Source organism: Topomyia yanbarensis, chromosome 2 (genome assembly GCF_030247195.1).
Source record: "Topomyia yanbarensis strain Yona2022 chromosome 2, ASM3024719v1, whole genome shotgun sequence".
Classification (NCBI taxonomy): Eukaryota; Metazoa; Arthropoda; class Insecta; order Diptera; family Culicidae; genus Topomyia; species Topomyia yanbarensis.
In genome coordinates this window covers 417,048,914-417,067,388 of record NC_080671.1, presented here as the reverse complement: position 1 = coordinate 417,067,388, position 18,475 = coordinate 417,048,914, and the positions used below count along the sequence as shown (strand labels likewise).

At 40.0% G+C, this 18,475-nt stretch overlaps 3 protein-coding genes across 6 annotated transcripts in view; all 3 read left to right on the top strand.

Annotated features, from left to right (window-relative positions):
• LOC131685173 (spectrin beta chain, non-erythrocytic 1) overlaps positions 1-18,475 on the top strand; it is a 418,083-nt gene that overhangs the window by 196,928 nt on the left and 202,680 nt on the right. The window lies entirely within an intron of this gene.
• On the top strand, positions 2,222-6,793 carry LOC131685182 (BTB/POZ domain-containing protein 6-B-like). Its single transcript, XM_058968720.1, has 2 exons — positions 2,222-2,940; positions 3,143-6,793. Exons 1-2 carry the CDS (start codon positions 2,684-2,686, stop codon positions 3,834-3,836), a joined length of 951 nt encoding a protein of 316 aa, XP_058824703.1. The 5' UTR covers positions 2,222-2,683; the 3' UTR covers positions 3,837-6,793.
• Positions 6,900-18,402, top strand: LOC131685179 (actin-binding protein IPP-like). Of its 2 annotated transcripts, none has more exons than XM_058968716.1 (3): positions 6,900-7,036; positions 16,027-16,379; positions 17,367-18,402. In XM_058968716.1, the coding sequence occupies exons 2-3, from the start codon at positions 16,084-16,086 to the stop codon at positions 18,127-18,129; spliced, it is 1,059 nt and encodes a 352-aa protein (XP_058824699.1). In that variant the 5' UTR covers positions 6,900-7,036; positions 16,027-16,083; the 3' UTR covers positions 18,130-18,402. The 2 variants fall into 2 exon arrangements, with proteins under 2 accessions (XP_058824699.1, XP_058824700.1); XM_058968717.1 differs by lacking the exon at positions 6,900-7,036 and adding an exon at positions 8,903-11,218.

Sequence of the window (18,475 nt, the reverse complement as noted above, 5' to 3'; positions counted from 1 at the left end):
AGTATAAATTACCCATTTTACAGTTTGTTGAAAGAGTCAAAATTATGCATTTTTTACTTTGTTGTGTGGAGTAGAAAGTATGTAGATTCTGACGTACATTCTGTTTACACAAAAGAGAGTAAAAACAATATATTCATTTGGTGGGTAGTCCCAGTTTCCCATCAAAATGCGTACTTCATAGTTATAATAAAGTTTGTTCTGATTACCGTGTACCTGCCGTCAAAAATTCACGTTGGGCACTTTCTAGGAAAAAAAGGCATCTAAAATAAAATTTCCTTGTTCAAACTGAATTTTTTTCAGTGAATTTTTATCAAAACCTCCCCAACGAAAGTCACATTCATCTCAGAATCCAATTTCCCAACTGCTAGTTGCCAAAATTCCAAGTATTCCCAAGAATCCAAATATTCCAAGTATCCCAAGTATTTCAAGTATTTTAAGACCCCAAAATTCCCAGATTCAAGCAAACGGTGTTCAATTGGTGCGAATGTCGTTGTAGTATCCTATTCCTTGCTTCGTGACCTAGTTTACCTGATCTCAAACAACGCTGTGTACTTATGACAATCAGTTCCCCAAGTATCAATAGAGTGAAAAATCTACACACTGCGAAGAACTCTGCGCAGGTTTAATTAAGAAAAAAGCCTCTATTACAACAAAAATAAACAATGCTTCAACATCTTCAAACTATCAACAAATACTGGAATATACATAACTTAATCCAGTGCATTTGAAGCAACAAGCAGCAGCACCAACGATGAGACAGGATACGAGAAAAAAGGTTTGACGACCGTAATGTAAAAATCGAAAAAAAAAACAAATCAAAGAAATCAACATTCTCCAAGACAGAAGCAAGTATGGACGAAGTGACCACCTGACAACCAAGGAAGTGATCCGAATCACCCTCTGGCTGGACGCCTTGGAAATGCTTTACTATCGTAACTTATCGCCCTAGTGAAAAATTTTGGTGCTTACCCAATTTTTTCTCCTTAGAGGGAAATATAGCAATGTTTTACTGCCGCAGAAAAGAAGCTCCGCACGCACTGGTAAACTGCGCTCAATGTAGTTTTATGATTCATTTTACTTTCAAAAGACAATTGTAAGCTCGCGCAATCGAGCCATATTAAATGAATGAATTAATATAAAAGTTGCAAGATCTGCATTCTGGATTCCTACTAAAATATTTGAATGTTGCATCGACGAAGAACTTTTCTAAGACCAACTTAGAAATCTGTCTTTGTCTTTCTGGCTTACTAATCGAAAAGAGAGATTATTCCGGGGATTTGTCTAAATATAAAAATAAATAAATAATGATGTAAAAGTCAATACATAATGTTGTGGTGGTTATTTCTTTCCCCGATCCTTTCTCAGAACTAAACAAGTAATAATGGAATATTTGTTTAATGACATTAACTCTTTTTAACGGGATTCTTGATTAATAAAAATATGCTTAGTTGCTCAGTTAGACAATATCTTCTCACAAACTGAGTTTCATTGGATTCCGAGATGATTAGGACTTTCATTGGTTTAGTTTTCGATAGGAATACACGGAAAAAAAAATCAATTTGGACAAGGAAAAGTTTTTTTCAAATAACTTTTTTTCCTTGAAAGTGCCCAACTTGAATTTTTGATGGTAGGTAGAGAATTTTTTCAATTCATTTCAAATTTATAAAAAAATTTGACTAATTTTGTAAAAAACGTTGCTAGAATATTTTTTTGCAGGATTTGTAAAAAAAGATTGTGACTTTTCGAAAGACAGTCTAGATAATTTTTGGAAAAACAAAATATGCAAAGTGGCTTTTTGTGACAAAGTCTTCATGTACAGAAAATTTTATTAACATCTGAGAGGGTGCTGCTAACTCTGAATAAGATTTAGCGCGAAATTCGTCGTTAATATTGAGGGATTCCACGAGACCACAAAAAATAACCGTCGCCGAATCGTACAAAATATTGCAGTTGTGCACAGTTTATGAATCTCCATGATTTTCTCTGGCAAATTGCAATATTTTGATACAAGAGCAATTTTTCAAAAGAGCGTAAACGGTTTTGCGTGCGTTGATTTTAACAAAAATTGTTCGTTTACCGCATTTTATACATATTTATTATTCGACTGCTTGCACCTCCGAAGACGATACGCAAACAACGATAGTGTATTCTATCGAGTTTGATGAAATGTTTGTTCCCGTTACACTATTTGGGGAGAGGGGGGGGGGCGCTCAGATATCAATTTCAGAGGTTCGGAATTTCTGGAATACTTCAATAGTACGAATACACAATGCAGTAAATCGTCCAATATTTGCATGATCTGAAAACGAGGGGGGTGTTAGATGTAACTCTGTGCTCCGGCAGTATTATGCATGAATTGGAAAGCTGAATCGTGCAAAACGAACCATATTTATCTGTTTAGATCAATAATACCGTATTCGCTACGAAGAGGGCTTGACGACGAAGTTTTAGGGGTATTTCCATCAACTGTTGTTTCGAGTGGCTTCACCGACGACTGCCTCTTTCTTTTTTGAGTATTTTTTTTTTGTGGAAAATTACCATTCTTAGTAGACATCCTATCTAAATATTTCGCATTGTGTATGCTTTATTTTTTTCGTACAGGTATTCTTGGCGTTCAAACAAAAGAGAATAGCGCAGCAAAGTTTCCACGCTTTTAAAGTATTGCATTCAAACATTGCTGACGATGGATTTGCAACAGGATTGGCAGGTTAACAAAAATCTTAAATCTCGAATGATGCATCTACTGGAAACCGGAACATGGATGGACTGCCACTTCATGGTCGGGCCGGAAACAAACTGCAAGATGATTGGGGCCCATAAATTCATACTCTGCATGGCGTCTCCTGTATTCCAAGCAATGCTGCGAGGCGATCTAGCCGGCAATGATGAGACCATTCACGTGCCTGATGTCGAACCGGAGATTTTTGAACTGTTGCTTAAGTTAGTACAACTGGATAGAACCTTGTTCTTGTTTACAACGAACGTGTAGTGTTTTGTATTATTTTTGGCAGCATTCCAAAATGGATGTAATATTCATTGAAATCGCTTCTTCGAAAGAATCTTGTGATCGTTGTAAACAAGAATTAATATGCAGTCAAAAGTAATGAGAAATTAATTAACTGGATATTTTCGTACTATATAGATACATTTACACCGATGAGATCAGCGTTGGATCGGTGGACGAATCTATCAAACTGTTCTACGCAGCCGATAAATATATGTTTCCAATCGCTACAGATCACTGCTTGGCATATCTACAGTCGGCTATTAATCCGCAGAATGTATGCCGCATTTACGAATTTGCAATGTTGCATAGCCAGCTGAATTTCGTTAATAAATGTATGCATTATATAATGAACAATGCAAAAGACGTCTTGAACGATGAGAGTTTCATGGAGGTGGATCTAACTACAATTATTGAAATATTAGATTTTGAATATCTAAATATCGATAACGAATTAGATTGTTACAGGGCATTATCTAAATATGCATTAAAACACCAACTATGCCTTTCGAAAGATTTTGCAGCAGGAAACTCGAAAAATGAAGGTCAAGAATCGAAAACAAATGGCCAGTTGACAGAAGCGGAAGTGGTTCCCGCATCTAATCGGAATTTACCAACAATTCGCGATGCTCTTCTTCGTATTCGTTTTCTGACATTGACCCCAGAGCAGCTCGCTCCTGAGTTGGCAAAAATGGATCTCCTAACTCAAACGGAAGCCTTCAGCATTTTAATGAATGTCATCACTCCTGACAATGGTTATCCGATGCCGGAAGGTTTTTGTACTGAAAGACAAAGACGAAAGCGTATATTAACCATTAAAAAGGCAACCTAAAATCGTGACTTCAGGAAGCATCGCTCCCAAGATTCAGTGAAATGTTCAAGTAAGACTACAACGATGGATCCGTTGCCGTACGACGCAGGCAAATAAAACACATTTTCGGCCCTCGGAGAAGAAGCGTAAATCGCTAATTTGATCCAGTCCCAACGTGAATATTGAACCAGCTCCTGTTGGGTCACTTCGTCAATCGCTAGCGTTCATAAAACTTGTAGATAGGCTCGCTATCACACGGAATAACAGTGCTACGTACATTGTTTTTAAAGAAATTATTGAAAATAAAATTTTAATTTTAATCGCATTTAGATTTGTGAAATTCCAGTTAGGTCCCATTCTTCGAGGTGCAAATATATTTAGCATGTAACGAAATCATGCCAAATGTAGCTGGCAACAATGGTCGCTTGTTGTCTGCACATTTTCCGCGGTGAATAGTATAGAAAAATAGGAAGAACAATAAGCCTGTTGTTGCCTCTTCTCTTTGCTTCGCCTTAGCAGTCTAACATAGGGTAAAGTGCCTATTTTCACCATACTAAGCAAAGTGCCTCACTAATTCGTTAATTTCTCGCCCTACAATCATTCGAATGCGTAAAAATTAATACCAACAGCTTTGCTTCGTTGTTAAGAACCAATATAATAACACAAATGCGCTGAAAACAGTGAAATTCTCGTGTTTGAGCGCAATGAAAACTCGAATCGAGTGCCCCTAATATTGCGCTACCATTTGATTCAATGTGTTGAACAAAGATGGCAGACACTGCTCTAACCAACGGCTTCAAATGGGTAGGATGATAATAGAAACATGGCGTAAATGGGCTCATCACCCTACACATATTCTTTCTCGGCGGCACTCATAAGCAGTATTAGTTTACGCGAAATTACAAACGCGCTAGTATACACGATATACAAACTGTCACGCTATAAAAAACGCGCCCAATATCATGCAAATGCTCGAGTCTTTCGTGACAATACAAACCCGCTCGCGAACGTGATCGTTCACGCATACGACCTACGACCACGATCTCGCAGACTTGTAAACGTCCCGGCGATTAAGTCTTAGCAGCCCAGGTTCAAGGCTTCCATCATCGCCAAAAAAAAAAACAAATCAAACTCGTCCCTTTAGAAATCTCAGGGCGCCATGGCCGGATGCTCTAGTGATATGGGGAAACTCATTTCCTTCTTGATCTGAACCGTAGACCCAGAACCGCGGTTCGCGCGAAAATGCAACACGAAAATGTAAGTGGTCACACGGTTATTCAATCTAATTTATACACACAAGCCCTCACGATCATACCCATTAACATACAATCGCTCGAGCTCGGCGCGATAATGCAATCATCCGCGCATACCTACAGCCACGATCTCGCAAACATAAAAACGCTCCTGTGATCAAGTGAACTTTTTAGTGCCTAAGAATGTATATGCGCGGTTTCAAGTGTGATTGTACAAATGCGTGTTTAACCCATTCATGCCCATGTTGTTTGTGGACAACAACGTTTTTAAACATCTATAACTTTTGATTGAGACGAGATTTGCTCACAAAAACAAGTAAGGCTCAATAATGTGATTATTGCCTTTAATTTGAGTATTAACAGTTACAAGGATCAGCTCTAGAACTGAAGTTATTGCAATTAGTCTGATTGGATTCCGATGGATCAGTGTTGCCAGGGACAGTTTACGTTGACGACGGAAAATGATTTTTTCATATACCTTCATTATGGTGCAATATTATTGAAAACTGTTAAAACTTATCAATTTAGACTGTCGTTGGCTACGTTTTCCACGTAATTGGACTATTGTAATTATTCTAGGAGAATTGTATTGAGCATTAGAAGGTAAAAATTGACCAGCTTCTAGCACTGCCATGGAAGCACCTATCTTTATGAAAATTGGCTTTTCGTTTTTCTTGACCCAACCGTTTTCAAGGAAAAAAAGTTTTGAAACCCTACATGCACTAGAAAAAAGTTGGGCATGAAAGGGTTAACGAGAACCTGAATCGGTCACTTGCGGAAACCCCTACCCTACGTCCTAGCAGCCTAGGTCCATGCCTTCAGGTGGACTATTTTTTTTAAAAATTAGTCATCCCTTCCCTTGGTTGATGGGTTTGACGGTATTGCAAACATCATGCGTATTTGTGCATTCGTTTTTAAAAGGCCTCTTACAGAAAATTGCTTTAAGATGGTTATTGCACTACGCCTCGATAGTGGTGCATCGAGGAGACCGAGAGGGTTTATGGCCCTTTTTATGTTTTGAGTTTTTTCATACTTTGTACCAGCCTAAACCAACGATCAACCATTAGCCTGTGCACGCTGGCATGACCAACTGGCGGATCGACGTGGATTGGCTTTTATCTGTGGGCCGTAGTTGCGGACATTTTTGCACAGGTTGTTGGCGGTGTTAGGGGACACGGCTCGCAATGGTGGGTCATTGTGTGTCGATTTCTCGGCCAGCTTCGTCATCGTGCACTGGCTAATTAAGGAAATGTAAAAGTAGAAGCCTATTAGTGTTAGTGCACGTACTAATCGTCTGAGTATTTGTGACAGCTGGGTCAGGGAATGGATGCAGAACTGGCGTATATGATGGAATGGTGGGTAATCGTTCCCAGGATTCGTTGGTCACTTTTTCCGGCGTTTAATTCGTGCATTGGATTTGATTCATTCGGGAAGATTGGATTGGATAAATTAAGGTACGATTAATTTATCGACACACGTGAATCATCCATTCCCGGTCAGCATAGCATGAAAAAATCCGAACAGAATGCATTTGTCGTTACTAGTAAATAAATATCATTTGCTGGCACTCAGACGAGTTCAAGTAGCATGCTGCGTGTTACTTGTATTCCTTTCTTCTACTTCATTAGTCTGTTTTTGTTGAATTTCTATTGGTTTGCTTTTCTACTACTCATGTGTTCCAAAAATAATATCGATCCATTCATTCACTTCGATCGGTCGATTTATACACTTTGCATCTTTTTTTTCTTTATTCGGCATGTTATGTTTCCTTTTATTAGTATATCTTAACTTTTATTCATACTAACACAATGCATATCTTTTCATGTACACTCACAATCTCTCCCATTCCAGACGTACAAACGCTCGTGGCCTTCACGATAACACAAACCTGGCAACAAACGCAAACATGCAATTGCAATCATGCACACATACTTACGCCCGCGATCTCGCCAACATTAAAACACTCCGGTAATTAAGTGAACGTTTTAGAATTTACAAATTTACAAACGCGGTCTCAAGCATTAACCCACCGCTCGCACGATCATGAATCGGTCACGTCCGGAAGTCTTTACCCTCGATCCTTGCAACCTAGACTCATGCCTTCAGTTAGACCAATCGAAAAATTACATTCATATTCACTAAACAACACGTTCCATGACGACATGACCGGGAACTCTAGTGAAATGGAAGAACTCACTCTCTTCTAGTGTCTGAACGGAACACTGAAAATTAAGCATCAGATTCATAGTCCGCGCGCGATCATTCAATTCAATAGGCGAATGACCACACGGTCCCAAAAATATATTGTATGCACACACAGTTACACGCTAGCATACTCGACAAAAACGTTAACATACGAACGCTCGAGTCCCTCGCGAGCATCCATGCATGCTTGTATGAAGTAGTATTTTCAACTTGGTTACACAAGCTCATCAGTTCTAGCACAGTTTGCAAATAAAATTGGGGATGTTAAACAGATAGCGGATTGCAAAAAATCGTATAAAAACGAGATTTTTTCCAAAATTAAGATCTCTATTAACCCATTCATGCCCATGTTGTTTATGGACACATGTATTTTCCAAAATCAAGATCTCTATTAACCCATTCATGTTGTTTGTGGACACATGTATTGGCTGTGTATGTGTAGACTAGACTAGACTAGATTCCTAATAAACATGCTTGCTTCTTTTTCTAGTGATTAGTATTATAATAAGCGCACGTAAAATTGCTAGTATATCGGTCGTGCAAAGTGTCGTTTTTGGTACAGTCACTGCTTATTTTAGGCGGCTCAAAACTATTACATATTCTCATCGCGAATACAATCGATATTTTTTTAGTTGTATCCTCAGTTTGTTTACAATCATTTATTTTTTCCGAGTCAATTTGGTACTTTTCTTTTTGTTAGTTTGTTTTCTGTATAAGATGTATTTGACTTAAGTATTTTTTCAAACATTTCCTCGCTATTCGACGTTACGATGATCCTTAACGTATTAGGCACTTACTGAGTCTCCTGGTGGCCGAATGCCAAGAGATTGCCAAAATCTTAAAACACGCCTGAATTCCAGCACCATTTTCAATCTAATCCCTGTACTTACACTCTTCCTTCTACTGAAACACTTGCGCAGTAGGCAGTAGTATATACGGCCTCTAGTAAAAACAAGTGTCGGACTAACATTTCTTTCCTTTAGAGGGGGGAGGGGGATTTTTTTTGGAAGCTGTACTTCAACAATGTCAGCTTCTTTCTCCGAGCAGCCTAGATACACCGTGTAGTGTCCGGTGGTGGTTGTTTCAACCGACTAAGAATCGCACTACGGACTACCTGGTCCGGTGGTAAAAACCCACCAAACAGGTAACCCCATTTGCATAGTGTGTAAATGGTGTATGGTTAAAAATCGTTGAGGGGGTTTACCATATTTTCAATGGCAAAAGGAGCCAGGGAAGTGCCGTCTGTAACCCTTCCTGCATTACGCAGTGGACCGTTTGCTCTACACACCGAACATTTTTCGCCGAGGCTTGGTGGATTTTTACCAGATTTTTGTTGGCTGGGGATTTGCTGAAACTCTCGGCTGATGGGTTTCGATGTGTTCAGACAAATTTGCCTAGAGGCCGTGTGTAATCCGGCTAAGAATTGCTCCACTGGATTCCTGCTCCCATCTAGAAGGCGACTAAAGAGTCCCTAACTCGAGGTGTAGTTCAGTGCCGAGGCTGGAGGATCTAAGATATGCCAGTCGCGCACGAAGTATTTTGTGTTTTACTTTTACTGTGTTGCCAAATTCTAACACAATGGACCGTTACTTTTTGGGCATTAATCCACGTGAAATCCCTCGTGCATGCATGCGTTCTTGAAAATAAGACTATTGACGCGTGTCTCATATTAGGGTTAACATCTCGCGATGTCTGAGTGTTGGTAACAAGGACAGCAAGTAGATATATTGTTCGATAGGTCTGCCGCATAACGAATCATCCCCTTCTTATGATTTCAAAAGCGTTGTATCATATCGTAGCAGAAACTTCACTTCGCCATTCAGGACTACTATGAAATACTGCGAAAGCTCGAATCTGCACAAAACTCATTGCCGGAAATTGACCAATATTTGCACGATCTACAGAGAACAGTTGTTAGATGTAACCAAAGACATCAATAAGGAGAAAGATACCATAGCCGTGTGGTATCCGGCAGCTGAAATCTTACGTAGTATTTCAGCAAAGAATAGACCCACTGGGTTTCTTTTCCCATGTCGTAAGAGGCGACTAACAACAGCTGTGGCTGTGGTCCATTAGGAGGTTGATAACAGGTCTTTCTCCGGATAAAACCAACCTAGAGGTCGTGTGGCATCCGGCGGGTTGAAGTCTCTTAACCAAGAATTGATCCGCTGCGTTTCTGCTCTCATGTCGTCAGAAGCGACTGAAAACAGGAGTCCTGTGTGTTTCTCCGTGTTGAAGACTGAATGACTGGCAGGTCTAAAATATGCCCTTGCTGTGTTACGCGAATCTCTAACACAGTGGAGTTTGTTTCTTCGCAGATCGTGGGATTCAAATGATGGTTATGACCCTAATACATATTTCGGGATTCGCTATAGACGATTATAAGCCAACGTGTTCGGTATCTTCTAGTTGCTGTGTAACAAGTGCTGATAATGAAATGGTTAGAGTAGCACAAAATAATCTTCCGCATAAACTTACAGCAACTAGGAAACTATCACGCCTTGTGCAGAAAGGAAACATCTATGTTGGAATGCTACTTAACCTCGTCTTTGTAGCTTTCAACAAAAATGGCATGACAAATCCACGAGAAATGCCTCGTGCATGTATACTTGCGAATGAATAGTGCTATTGACGCAAGTCTTATATCCGACCTTACGATTCGTGATATTTGTGCTTTCGCGGTTAATATGACTGTTGATAACATTAAGAAGAAATAAGTCTATCGTTCGGCATATTTGCTGCATAATTAATCATCACCTTCTGATGATTTCAAAAGGGTTGTCTCATACTGTGACAGAAATGGGTTTCCCCTCATAATCGACGTTGATGCAAATGCCTGCCACATAATTTGGGCAGAGGCACCGAATTGATGGAATATATAAGTAGTACAAACCTGCACATACTTCATGTAGGAAATGCCCCAACATTTGCACGAGCTGACGAAGAAGAGGTGTTAGATGTAACTCTCTGCTCTGACGGTAGTATGCATGAGTTGACAAACTGACTCGTACCAAACGAGCTCGAAACGTCCTTATCTGATCATAAGTACATCGTCTTCGATCATTTATATGTCTCACTAGATATCGTCACATATCGAGATCCCAAATCTACGAACTAGCTACGAAGAGGGCTTGGTGACTAGATCATTTCATGGGTATCTTCCGACGGTTCAATCTCCAAGTGACTTGGATTAGGTCGTGAATAATTCACTCATAGTAGCAGCATACCAAGAGGCTCGTTCGCTTCGAGTTATGCGTGCATCTAGAGGAACCTCTTGCTGGACTACCGAACTTGTTCGACTCAAGTTTTGTAGAAGAGCTTGGAATCGCAGACGCAGGGACGGGTCGGTGGCATTTAAGTTGGCTAGCAAAGCATACAGCAAAGCCCTTCGATCCTCTGAGCGATGCGGTTGGAAAAGCCACTGCAGAAATGTTTCAAGTCCCGGCGAGACTAGTAGGTTAAATGACTTACTTTCGAAATTGAAAGACTTTCATGTCAGTTCGATTAGAACTGCTAATGGTGAATATTCGTCTGACGAAGTCAACTGTCTTTTTGACACACACTTTCCAGAAATACGAAGCCATCACTGACGACTGCCTCTGAGTTTTTTTCAGGTAATTCTGATTCGTCGGCATTTGCTCGTAGAATTGTGACAACCAAATCGATCAAATGGGCGATTGAAAATTTTGCTGCGAATAAGTCTTCGGGAAAAGATGGAATCGTTCCAGTTGTACCTCAAAGAGGATATGAACACTTCAAGCATATTTTGAAAAAAATGTTCTTACTTGTAGATTTGCAAAAGGATACGTGGCGTGGCGGAACTGTAAAATTCGTTCTCAATCACTTTTGAGGAGTCAAAGAGCTTTAGACCGATCAGTCTGACCTCCTTCCTGTTCAAATCAGTAGAACGTTTAATCGAACACTACTTTCGGGATGTTAGCTTGGGTGAGCACCCGTTGCATGCAATGCTACTACCACCCTGTTACACAATGCTATCTACAACATTGAAAAAAAAAATTCGCAAAAGCAATCACGCTTAGGAGTTTTTCTTGATATTAGCTTTTGACAACGTGTCTGTCGAATCAATTTTGGAAGAAACACGAGGTCACGAACTGGATTCACGCAATGCTTAGCAACCGACATCTGTGCTCATCGTTAAGACAAGTAGAGATAAGGAAAATGAGTGTCTACGGATGTCCTCAAGGTGGTGTGCTGTCACCACTTCTATTGAACCTTGTCGACGATGGCTTGGGGTTGCGATATATAGTTTCGCCAATGTTGGAACTATCAGTTAATCCAAATAAAACATCAATGATGCTTTTCACGCAACGAAGGATTACATTTTGAGTCCGAAAATGTCAACGAATTCGTTGCATTTTTTCAAGTTCAATTGCAACATGCTAGTTAGTTAGTAGCTAGTTCAATTATCGCATGACTATTATTCAGCGAGCTGAGTGTTATTCGTGTGATCTTTGTGAATCCGAGTATGGAACATCGTACAATCTGATATGCAGCTGTCCGGCAGTAATGTAATTGCGTATCCGAATTTTGAGTTCACTATACTGCCCATGACCGCTTATTTGTCCCGTTTTCTTTGGGATTTCCTATCTTTATGGGACTGATTTGCGATCATAGGCAGTATAGATAGATGAATCTATGGGCTTTATCAGTAGGGATCATAATTTCTTCGGAAGTGAAAAATCCAGGTCATTTTTCGATGTGATTGTATTGCATTGTTATTCACTATTCACTTCCTTTCTATTTATTTTCTATTAAATAATAGATATTTTAACCTTAGGGTCATTTGCCTCTTTCGGATTGGAAAAATCTCTTTAGAAATATCTTTAACAGGGTCAAGCTTTTTTCATAATTTTTTTTCAAATGATTATAGTCTAAAAATGACAAATACTACAAAAAAAATGTTTTAGGAGTGATTTTCATAAAATTGGTCAAATTTTTGAATAAAAATATTCAAAAAATTCTTCATCGACTCCTACACTGAAAAAAAAATCGATTTTAAAAAGTTAATTTATAACAAAATCCATCTTTGATTTGGATGAAATTTTTTTTCAAGTTAGGTAATTATGTTCCCTACCAACTGTCAAAAGTTCAAGTTGGGCACTTTCAAGGAAAAAAAGTTATTTGAAAAAAACTTCCTTGTCCAAACTGAATTTTTTCAGCAAATTTTTATTCAGGGTCCATAGCCCAGAACCCAGAATCCCGAAGAGAGAACTCAGACTCCAGATTCCATAACCCAGAGTCCCGAGGAGAGAGACCAGAATCCAGAGTCGCGAGTTCTTAACCCAAAATACTGAGGCGAGTCTTGAGTTCAGAATCCAGAGTTCAGCGTCGAGAATGCACAGAGTTTACAGTCCATAGTGCAGCGATCAGAACCCGGAGTTCCGAAGACAGAGCTCAGAGTCCAGAATCCAGAGCTCCGAGTGCAGAGTTCAGATACCAGAGTCCAGAATCCAAAAACTTAGAGTCCAGAGCCCAGAGAGCAGAAACCAGAATCCAGAGTTCTTATCCCAAAATACTGAGCCTAGAGTCCTCAGCACATAATCCAGAGCCCAAAGTCCAGAGCCCCTAACCCAAAATAGTGGGACCAGAGTTTAGAGTCCACATTCCAAAGCTCAGAGGCCAGAACCTAAGCTAAGCTAAAGCAGATTACAAAGCTCAGATCCCAGAACCCAGAGTTCAGATTCGATAATCCAGAGTTTAGATTCCATAGCCCAGCGACCGGAACACAAAGAGGCCAGAGTCCCGAGTCCAGAATGCAGAGTCCCGCGTGCATAGTCCAAAGTCCCGAGTCAAAATCCAGAGTCCATAACTCAGAGACCACTGGCTACAGTCCAGAGTCCATAGCACAGAATCTCGAGGCGAGCGCTCAGAATCCAGAGTTAAGAATGCAGAGTCCAGAGTTTAGAGTGCAGAGAACAGAGTCGCGAATCCTGGGTCCAGAGTCCTCAACCCAAATTACTGTGGTCGGAGTCCAGAGCTCGGAGACCAGAATCCAGAGCTCAAAGTACTTAAACCAAAATACTGAGGCAAGAGTTTCGACCTCAGAATCCAGAGTCCATAACACAGAGTCCCGAGTGCTTAGTCCAAAGTTCATAGTCCAAAGTCCCGAGTCAAAACCCAGAGTCCATAACTCAGAGACCACAGGCTACAGTCCAGAGTCCATAGCACGGAATCTCGAGGCGAGAGCTCAGAATCCAGAGTTAAGAATGCAGAGTCCAGAATTCAGAGTGCAGAGAAGAGAGTCGCGGATCCTAGGTCCAGAGTCCAGAGTCCTCAACCCAAATTACTGTGGCCAGAGTCCAGAGTTCTGAGACCAGAATCCAGAGCCCAAAGTACTTAACCCAAAATACTGAGGCAAGAGCTCAGACTCCAGAGCACAGAGCCCATAACCCAGAGACCATAACACAGAATCTCGAAGCGAGAGTCCAGAGTCCAGAACCCAACGTGAAGAGTGCAGCATCCAGAGTTCAAAGTCCAGAATCTAGGGCTCAGAGTCCTGAGACGAGAATCCTGAGACCGGAGTCCAGAAACCAGAGTCCTCAACCCAAAATACAGAGCCCAGTGTCCCGAGTTCAGAGCCCAGAGCCCGGAAACCAAAGTTCTGAGACCAGAGTCCTCAACCCAAAATACAGAGCCCAGTGTCCCGAGTTCAGAGTCCTGAGCACAGAGCCCAGAGTCCCGAAGAGAGCCCACAGTCCAGAATCCAGAGCCTAAGGTTCAGAGTCTAGAGTTCAGATTCCAGAGTGAATGATCAAGACCCCAGATACCAGAGCCCATGGTTCAGAGTACAGAGTGCATAGTACAGATATTCGAGGCCAGCGCAAAGAGTCCATCATCCAGCGATGAGAGTGAAGAGTCCAGAATCTAAAGTTCAGTTTCCATAGTCCAGAGACCAGTACCCAGAATCCAGTGTCCCGAGCCAAGAGGTCATATTCCCGAGTGCAGATTCCAGACTTTAGAGTTCGGATTACAGAGTCCAGAATCAAGACCCCAGAGACCATAGTTCAGAGTCCAGAATCCATAGCACAGAATATCGAGGCCAGAACCCGATGTCCAGAATCCAACGTGAAGAATGCAGAGTCCAGAGTTCCCAGTCTAGAATCTAGAGTGACTGGGTATTTTCGAAATGGTCTTGACGAGTAGGTGCCCGAAATTTATGTCTGACACCATGTTGAAATCCAAGATGGCGACTTCTGTATGTAAATTATTACGATTACACTTCCGATTGTTTATCTTTGCACAGCCCTCGATACTGTTTCACTTTGATTTATACAATTGATTCATAATGATAATTTTAGTAGAACTGCTCTTCACAACTGTTGTTACTGGACTGATTTAAGGCGTTAGTTTTATAGTAGCGTTATTGGGTAAAATGAGTATTGATGCAGGTTAGGTACAGGTAACCAGAGTAATATGCCAAACGAATACCAAATTCATTACTGATACTTTTTGCATGTATCAAGCAACTAGCAATTGGGAAATAGAATTCTGAGATGACTATGACATTTATTGGTTTAGCTTCCGATAAAAATACACTGAAAAAAAATCAGTTTGAACAAGGAAAAGTTTTTTTCAAATATTTTTTTTTCTTTGAAAGTACCCAACTTGAATTTTCGACAGTAGGTAGGAAACAGAATTGCCTATCTTGGAACAGAATTTCATCCAAATCAAATTTGGGTTTTTTTGTGAATCGACTTAAAATTTTTAAGATCGATTTTTTTCAGTGTAGGAATCGATGCAAATATTTTTCAATATTTTTATTCGAAAATTTGACCAATTTTGTGAAAATCACTTCTCCAATATTTTTAATTATATTTTTAGACTATAGCCATTTGAAAAAAAATTGGTAAAGGAAGTTTGACCCTTTTCAAAAGACAGCCCAGATTATTTTTGGAAAAACAAAGTATGCAAAGTGGCTTTTTGTGACATGTACAGAAAGTTTAATTAAAAACTGAGAGGGTGCTGCCAACATTTGTTTCGAGTTGACGCGAAATTCGTCCATAACCAAAAATCCCACGTTTTGTGTGAATACCTGATCATCTTCCTAGGTGTCCGAGTGATGTCTCGGGAAGCAAGCACAAAAGTTCTGGGCAATGATTTAAATTGCCCACCGACAAGATTCGAACGAAGATGCATACCTTTTTGTTGTCCGACTCCCTACGCTACCTCTGGGCAATAATGTCCCAGGAAGAGCACATGACTATCACATAGATGAAGCTCAAACGAGATGACGCAACCGACCCACGCAACTCAAGATAATACATCTAATTAAATTTCACGTACAATAATTCATACCCTAGGTAGTAGGAGCTGTAGCAAATTGTTGGTCGGGCTTGTCGGTTTCTCGTATACTCGAACACCGTTAAAAATATCTCAGAAGAAATTCTTTCAAATGTCAAATCGCTTCTTTTTAGTGCGACATCTTTGTCACTGCTATTGTACCCACGAACAGATGAACGGGCGCGTCAATACTTAACATCAACCGCTACGGTATAGTTTCACATAAATCTGTTGCTTTGCGCGGTTACAGTTTTCTTATTTGGCCGAATTAGAGCACTAACTGGACCACTGATTTCAGAGATATTGTGTAACCGGGTGGTAGTTGATATTGTTCAACTGTTGCATTATTGAATATGAATTGACTAAATAGACTAACTCTCAAAAAAATTGTAGGACGATGTGTTTCTAAATTTTTAAAGTATTATTTTTTGTGCTTAACCTTTTCTATATAGATAACTTAGTCACCCTTGTAGCAGAATAGGAAGTTTTGAAAAGCGGAATAGTACTCAATGAAAAATTCACTCAACAAACTTTCAACGCCGAAGATGGATCAGCAGCCCCAGGAATGGAAAGTTAGCGGAAACGTCAAAGCTCGGCTGCAGCATCTGCTGAAAACTGAAACCTGGACGGACTGCCACTTTCTGGTCGGTCCGGAATCAAACTGCAAACTGATTGGTGCCCATAAGCTCATACTGTGCATATCATCACCCGTCTTCCAGGCGATGCTGCGTGGCGAGCTGGCCGACAACGTTGAAACCATTCACGTTCCCGACGTTGAACCGGGGATTTTCGAACTGTTGCTAAAGTTAGTACAACTAACCGCCACCGCGCCAATCTTGCTCTTGTTTACGACGAACGCCGAAATTCGTTCGGACTTGGTTGGTATGCTTATTTGCGGGTGTAAAACCGAAATTTTATATTCGTTGGAATTGCTTTCGTCGTAAACAAGGATAAGGGTGTAGGGTCAATTTGTCTATGGTGGACACCCCCCTTGGGTTTGAATCTGAAATTTCGAAATGATTTGGTCAGCTAGCAACAGTGTAAATGTATTATGTATTGAGGGATAAGCGGTTGTAGAGACGAACTGTACCTTGTTCTGTCAATTCATCTGGTATAGGATATTTTTCTCTGTCTTACTGTAAACGGTCAAATATCCTTAACCACTATTTACGCAAGTCGCTTTCACTAATCAATAGTGTTTACTAACTCCAGTTTTGGATTAGTAAAACTGATCACATTGCAACAATTTTTTGTCATGTTCCTTTTAATGGATAAAGCAATTATGTGTCCCTGCCTTTCTCGCTTTACTAAAATAAAAATCTGCCAATCGTCCTGAAATAGTTTTAGCTCATTTTTAAATAACCCAAATGTAACTGATACCATTGTTGTAAAGGTTTTGGAATATCTCGAACTTTCAACGACTTTTTACAGTCCTTAGTAGATTAAATCGACCTATTTTTTTTAATTCCAACGTTTCGACGCTTTGTTTGCACCTTCTTTAGGGAAGGTAACACTAATTATCGTTCCTTATTCTTATCGTTTTTTCTCCTCTGAAGAATGCGCAAACAAGTCGTCGAAACGTCGGGATTTAAAAATAAATCAGTCTTTTTAATCCAACAAGGACTGCAAAAAGTTGTTTCCAGTCGAAAATCCATAAAATTTCCATCCGATACTGGAATAGCTAAAACTATCAATCCTAAAAACAGGTGTCGAACATTAAGGTATCCATCATAGACACAGTACTCATTTTGGTTGTAGGAAATGCCGGAGCTAACTTCCTTTCCTTCTGCAGGTACATTTACACCGACGAGATCAGCGCTGGATCGGTGGACGAAGCCATCAAATTATACTATGCAGCGGAAAAATACATGCTGCCAATTGTTACAGATCACTGCCTGGCATATCTACAGTCGGCTATAAATCCCGCGAATGTTTGTCGCATTTACGAATTCGCAAAGTTTTATAGACACTCAAATATCACCTATAATTGTTTGAATTATATACGATTAAATACAAAACAAGTAATACAGCACGAAAATTTCATGGAGGTGGATTTAAATACGATTATCGAAATATTCGACCAAGAAAAGCTGGCCATTGACAACGAATTGGATTTGTACAGGGCACTGTCTAAATATGCGTTAGAACACGATTTGTGTCCATCGAATGATTCGGCGGTGGTAAAAACTAACAACCCCGGTAAAGAACCGGAAAAACCAGCGGAAAAGGGGCATGTGAAAAAAGTGTCATCCAACGGTGAATGCACCACCACAGCCGACGACGACAGTCGTAAGCCAGTAAACTCTGCGAAAATAAAACTAGCGGAAGCGGTCTCAATCAAGTCTGACCAAGTTGTTAAACCGACCGTTCGTGATGCTCTTCGTCGTATTCGCTTTCTCACATTGACCCCCCAGCAGCTTGCGTCTGAGTTTGCCAAATTGGATCTACTGATGCTAAAGGAGTCGTTTGCTATTTTAATGAATGCTCATACCGTACCGGACAATGGTTTTCCGATGCCGGAAGGATTTAGTACCTCGAAAGCCGGCAGGAAATAGGGATAAGGATCCAGATTTTGGGCGGCAAAATGAATTCTGTTTACAATGTTAAAATATTCGGGTTGAATCCCAAACTTTTTTCATTTTTTTTTTCAAATATTTGTTTCTGACTTAATTGAATTTTGTCGAATTTTATAACGATTTTGTTAACATTTTATCAGTGCATATCACGGTTTAATTACACAAACATTTGTCATATGTCTAATGTCGAATGGTGAATATGAACGGAACTTATATTAATTGCAATAAAATATTAATTATTTTTTCTCTGTATTGCACCTGTTTTTGTTGATACCAACGATGATTTCCAGTGTGTGTCGAAATTATGTGATGAAAGGAGGTTTTA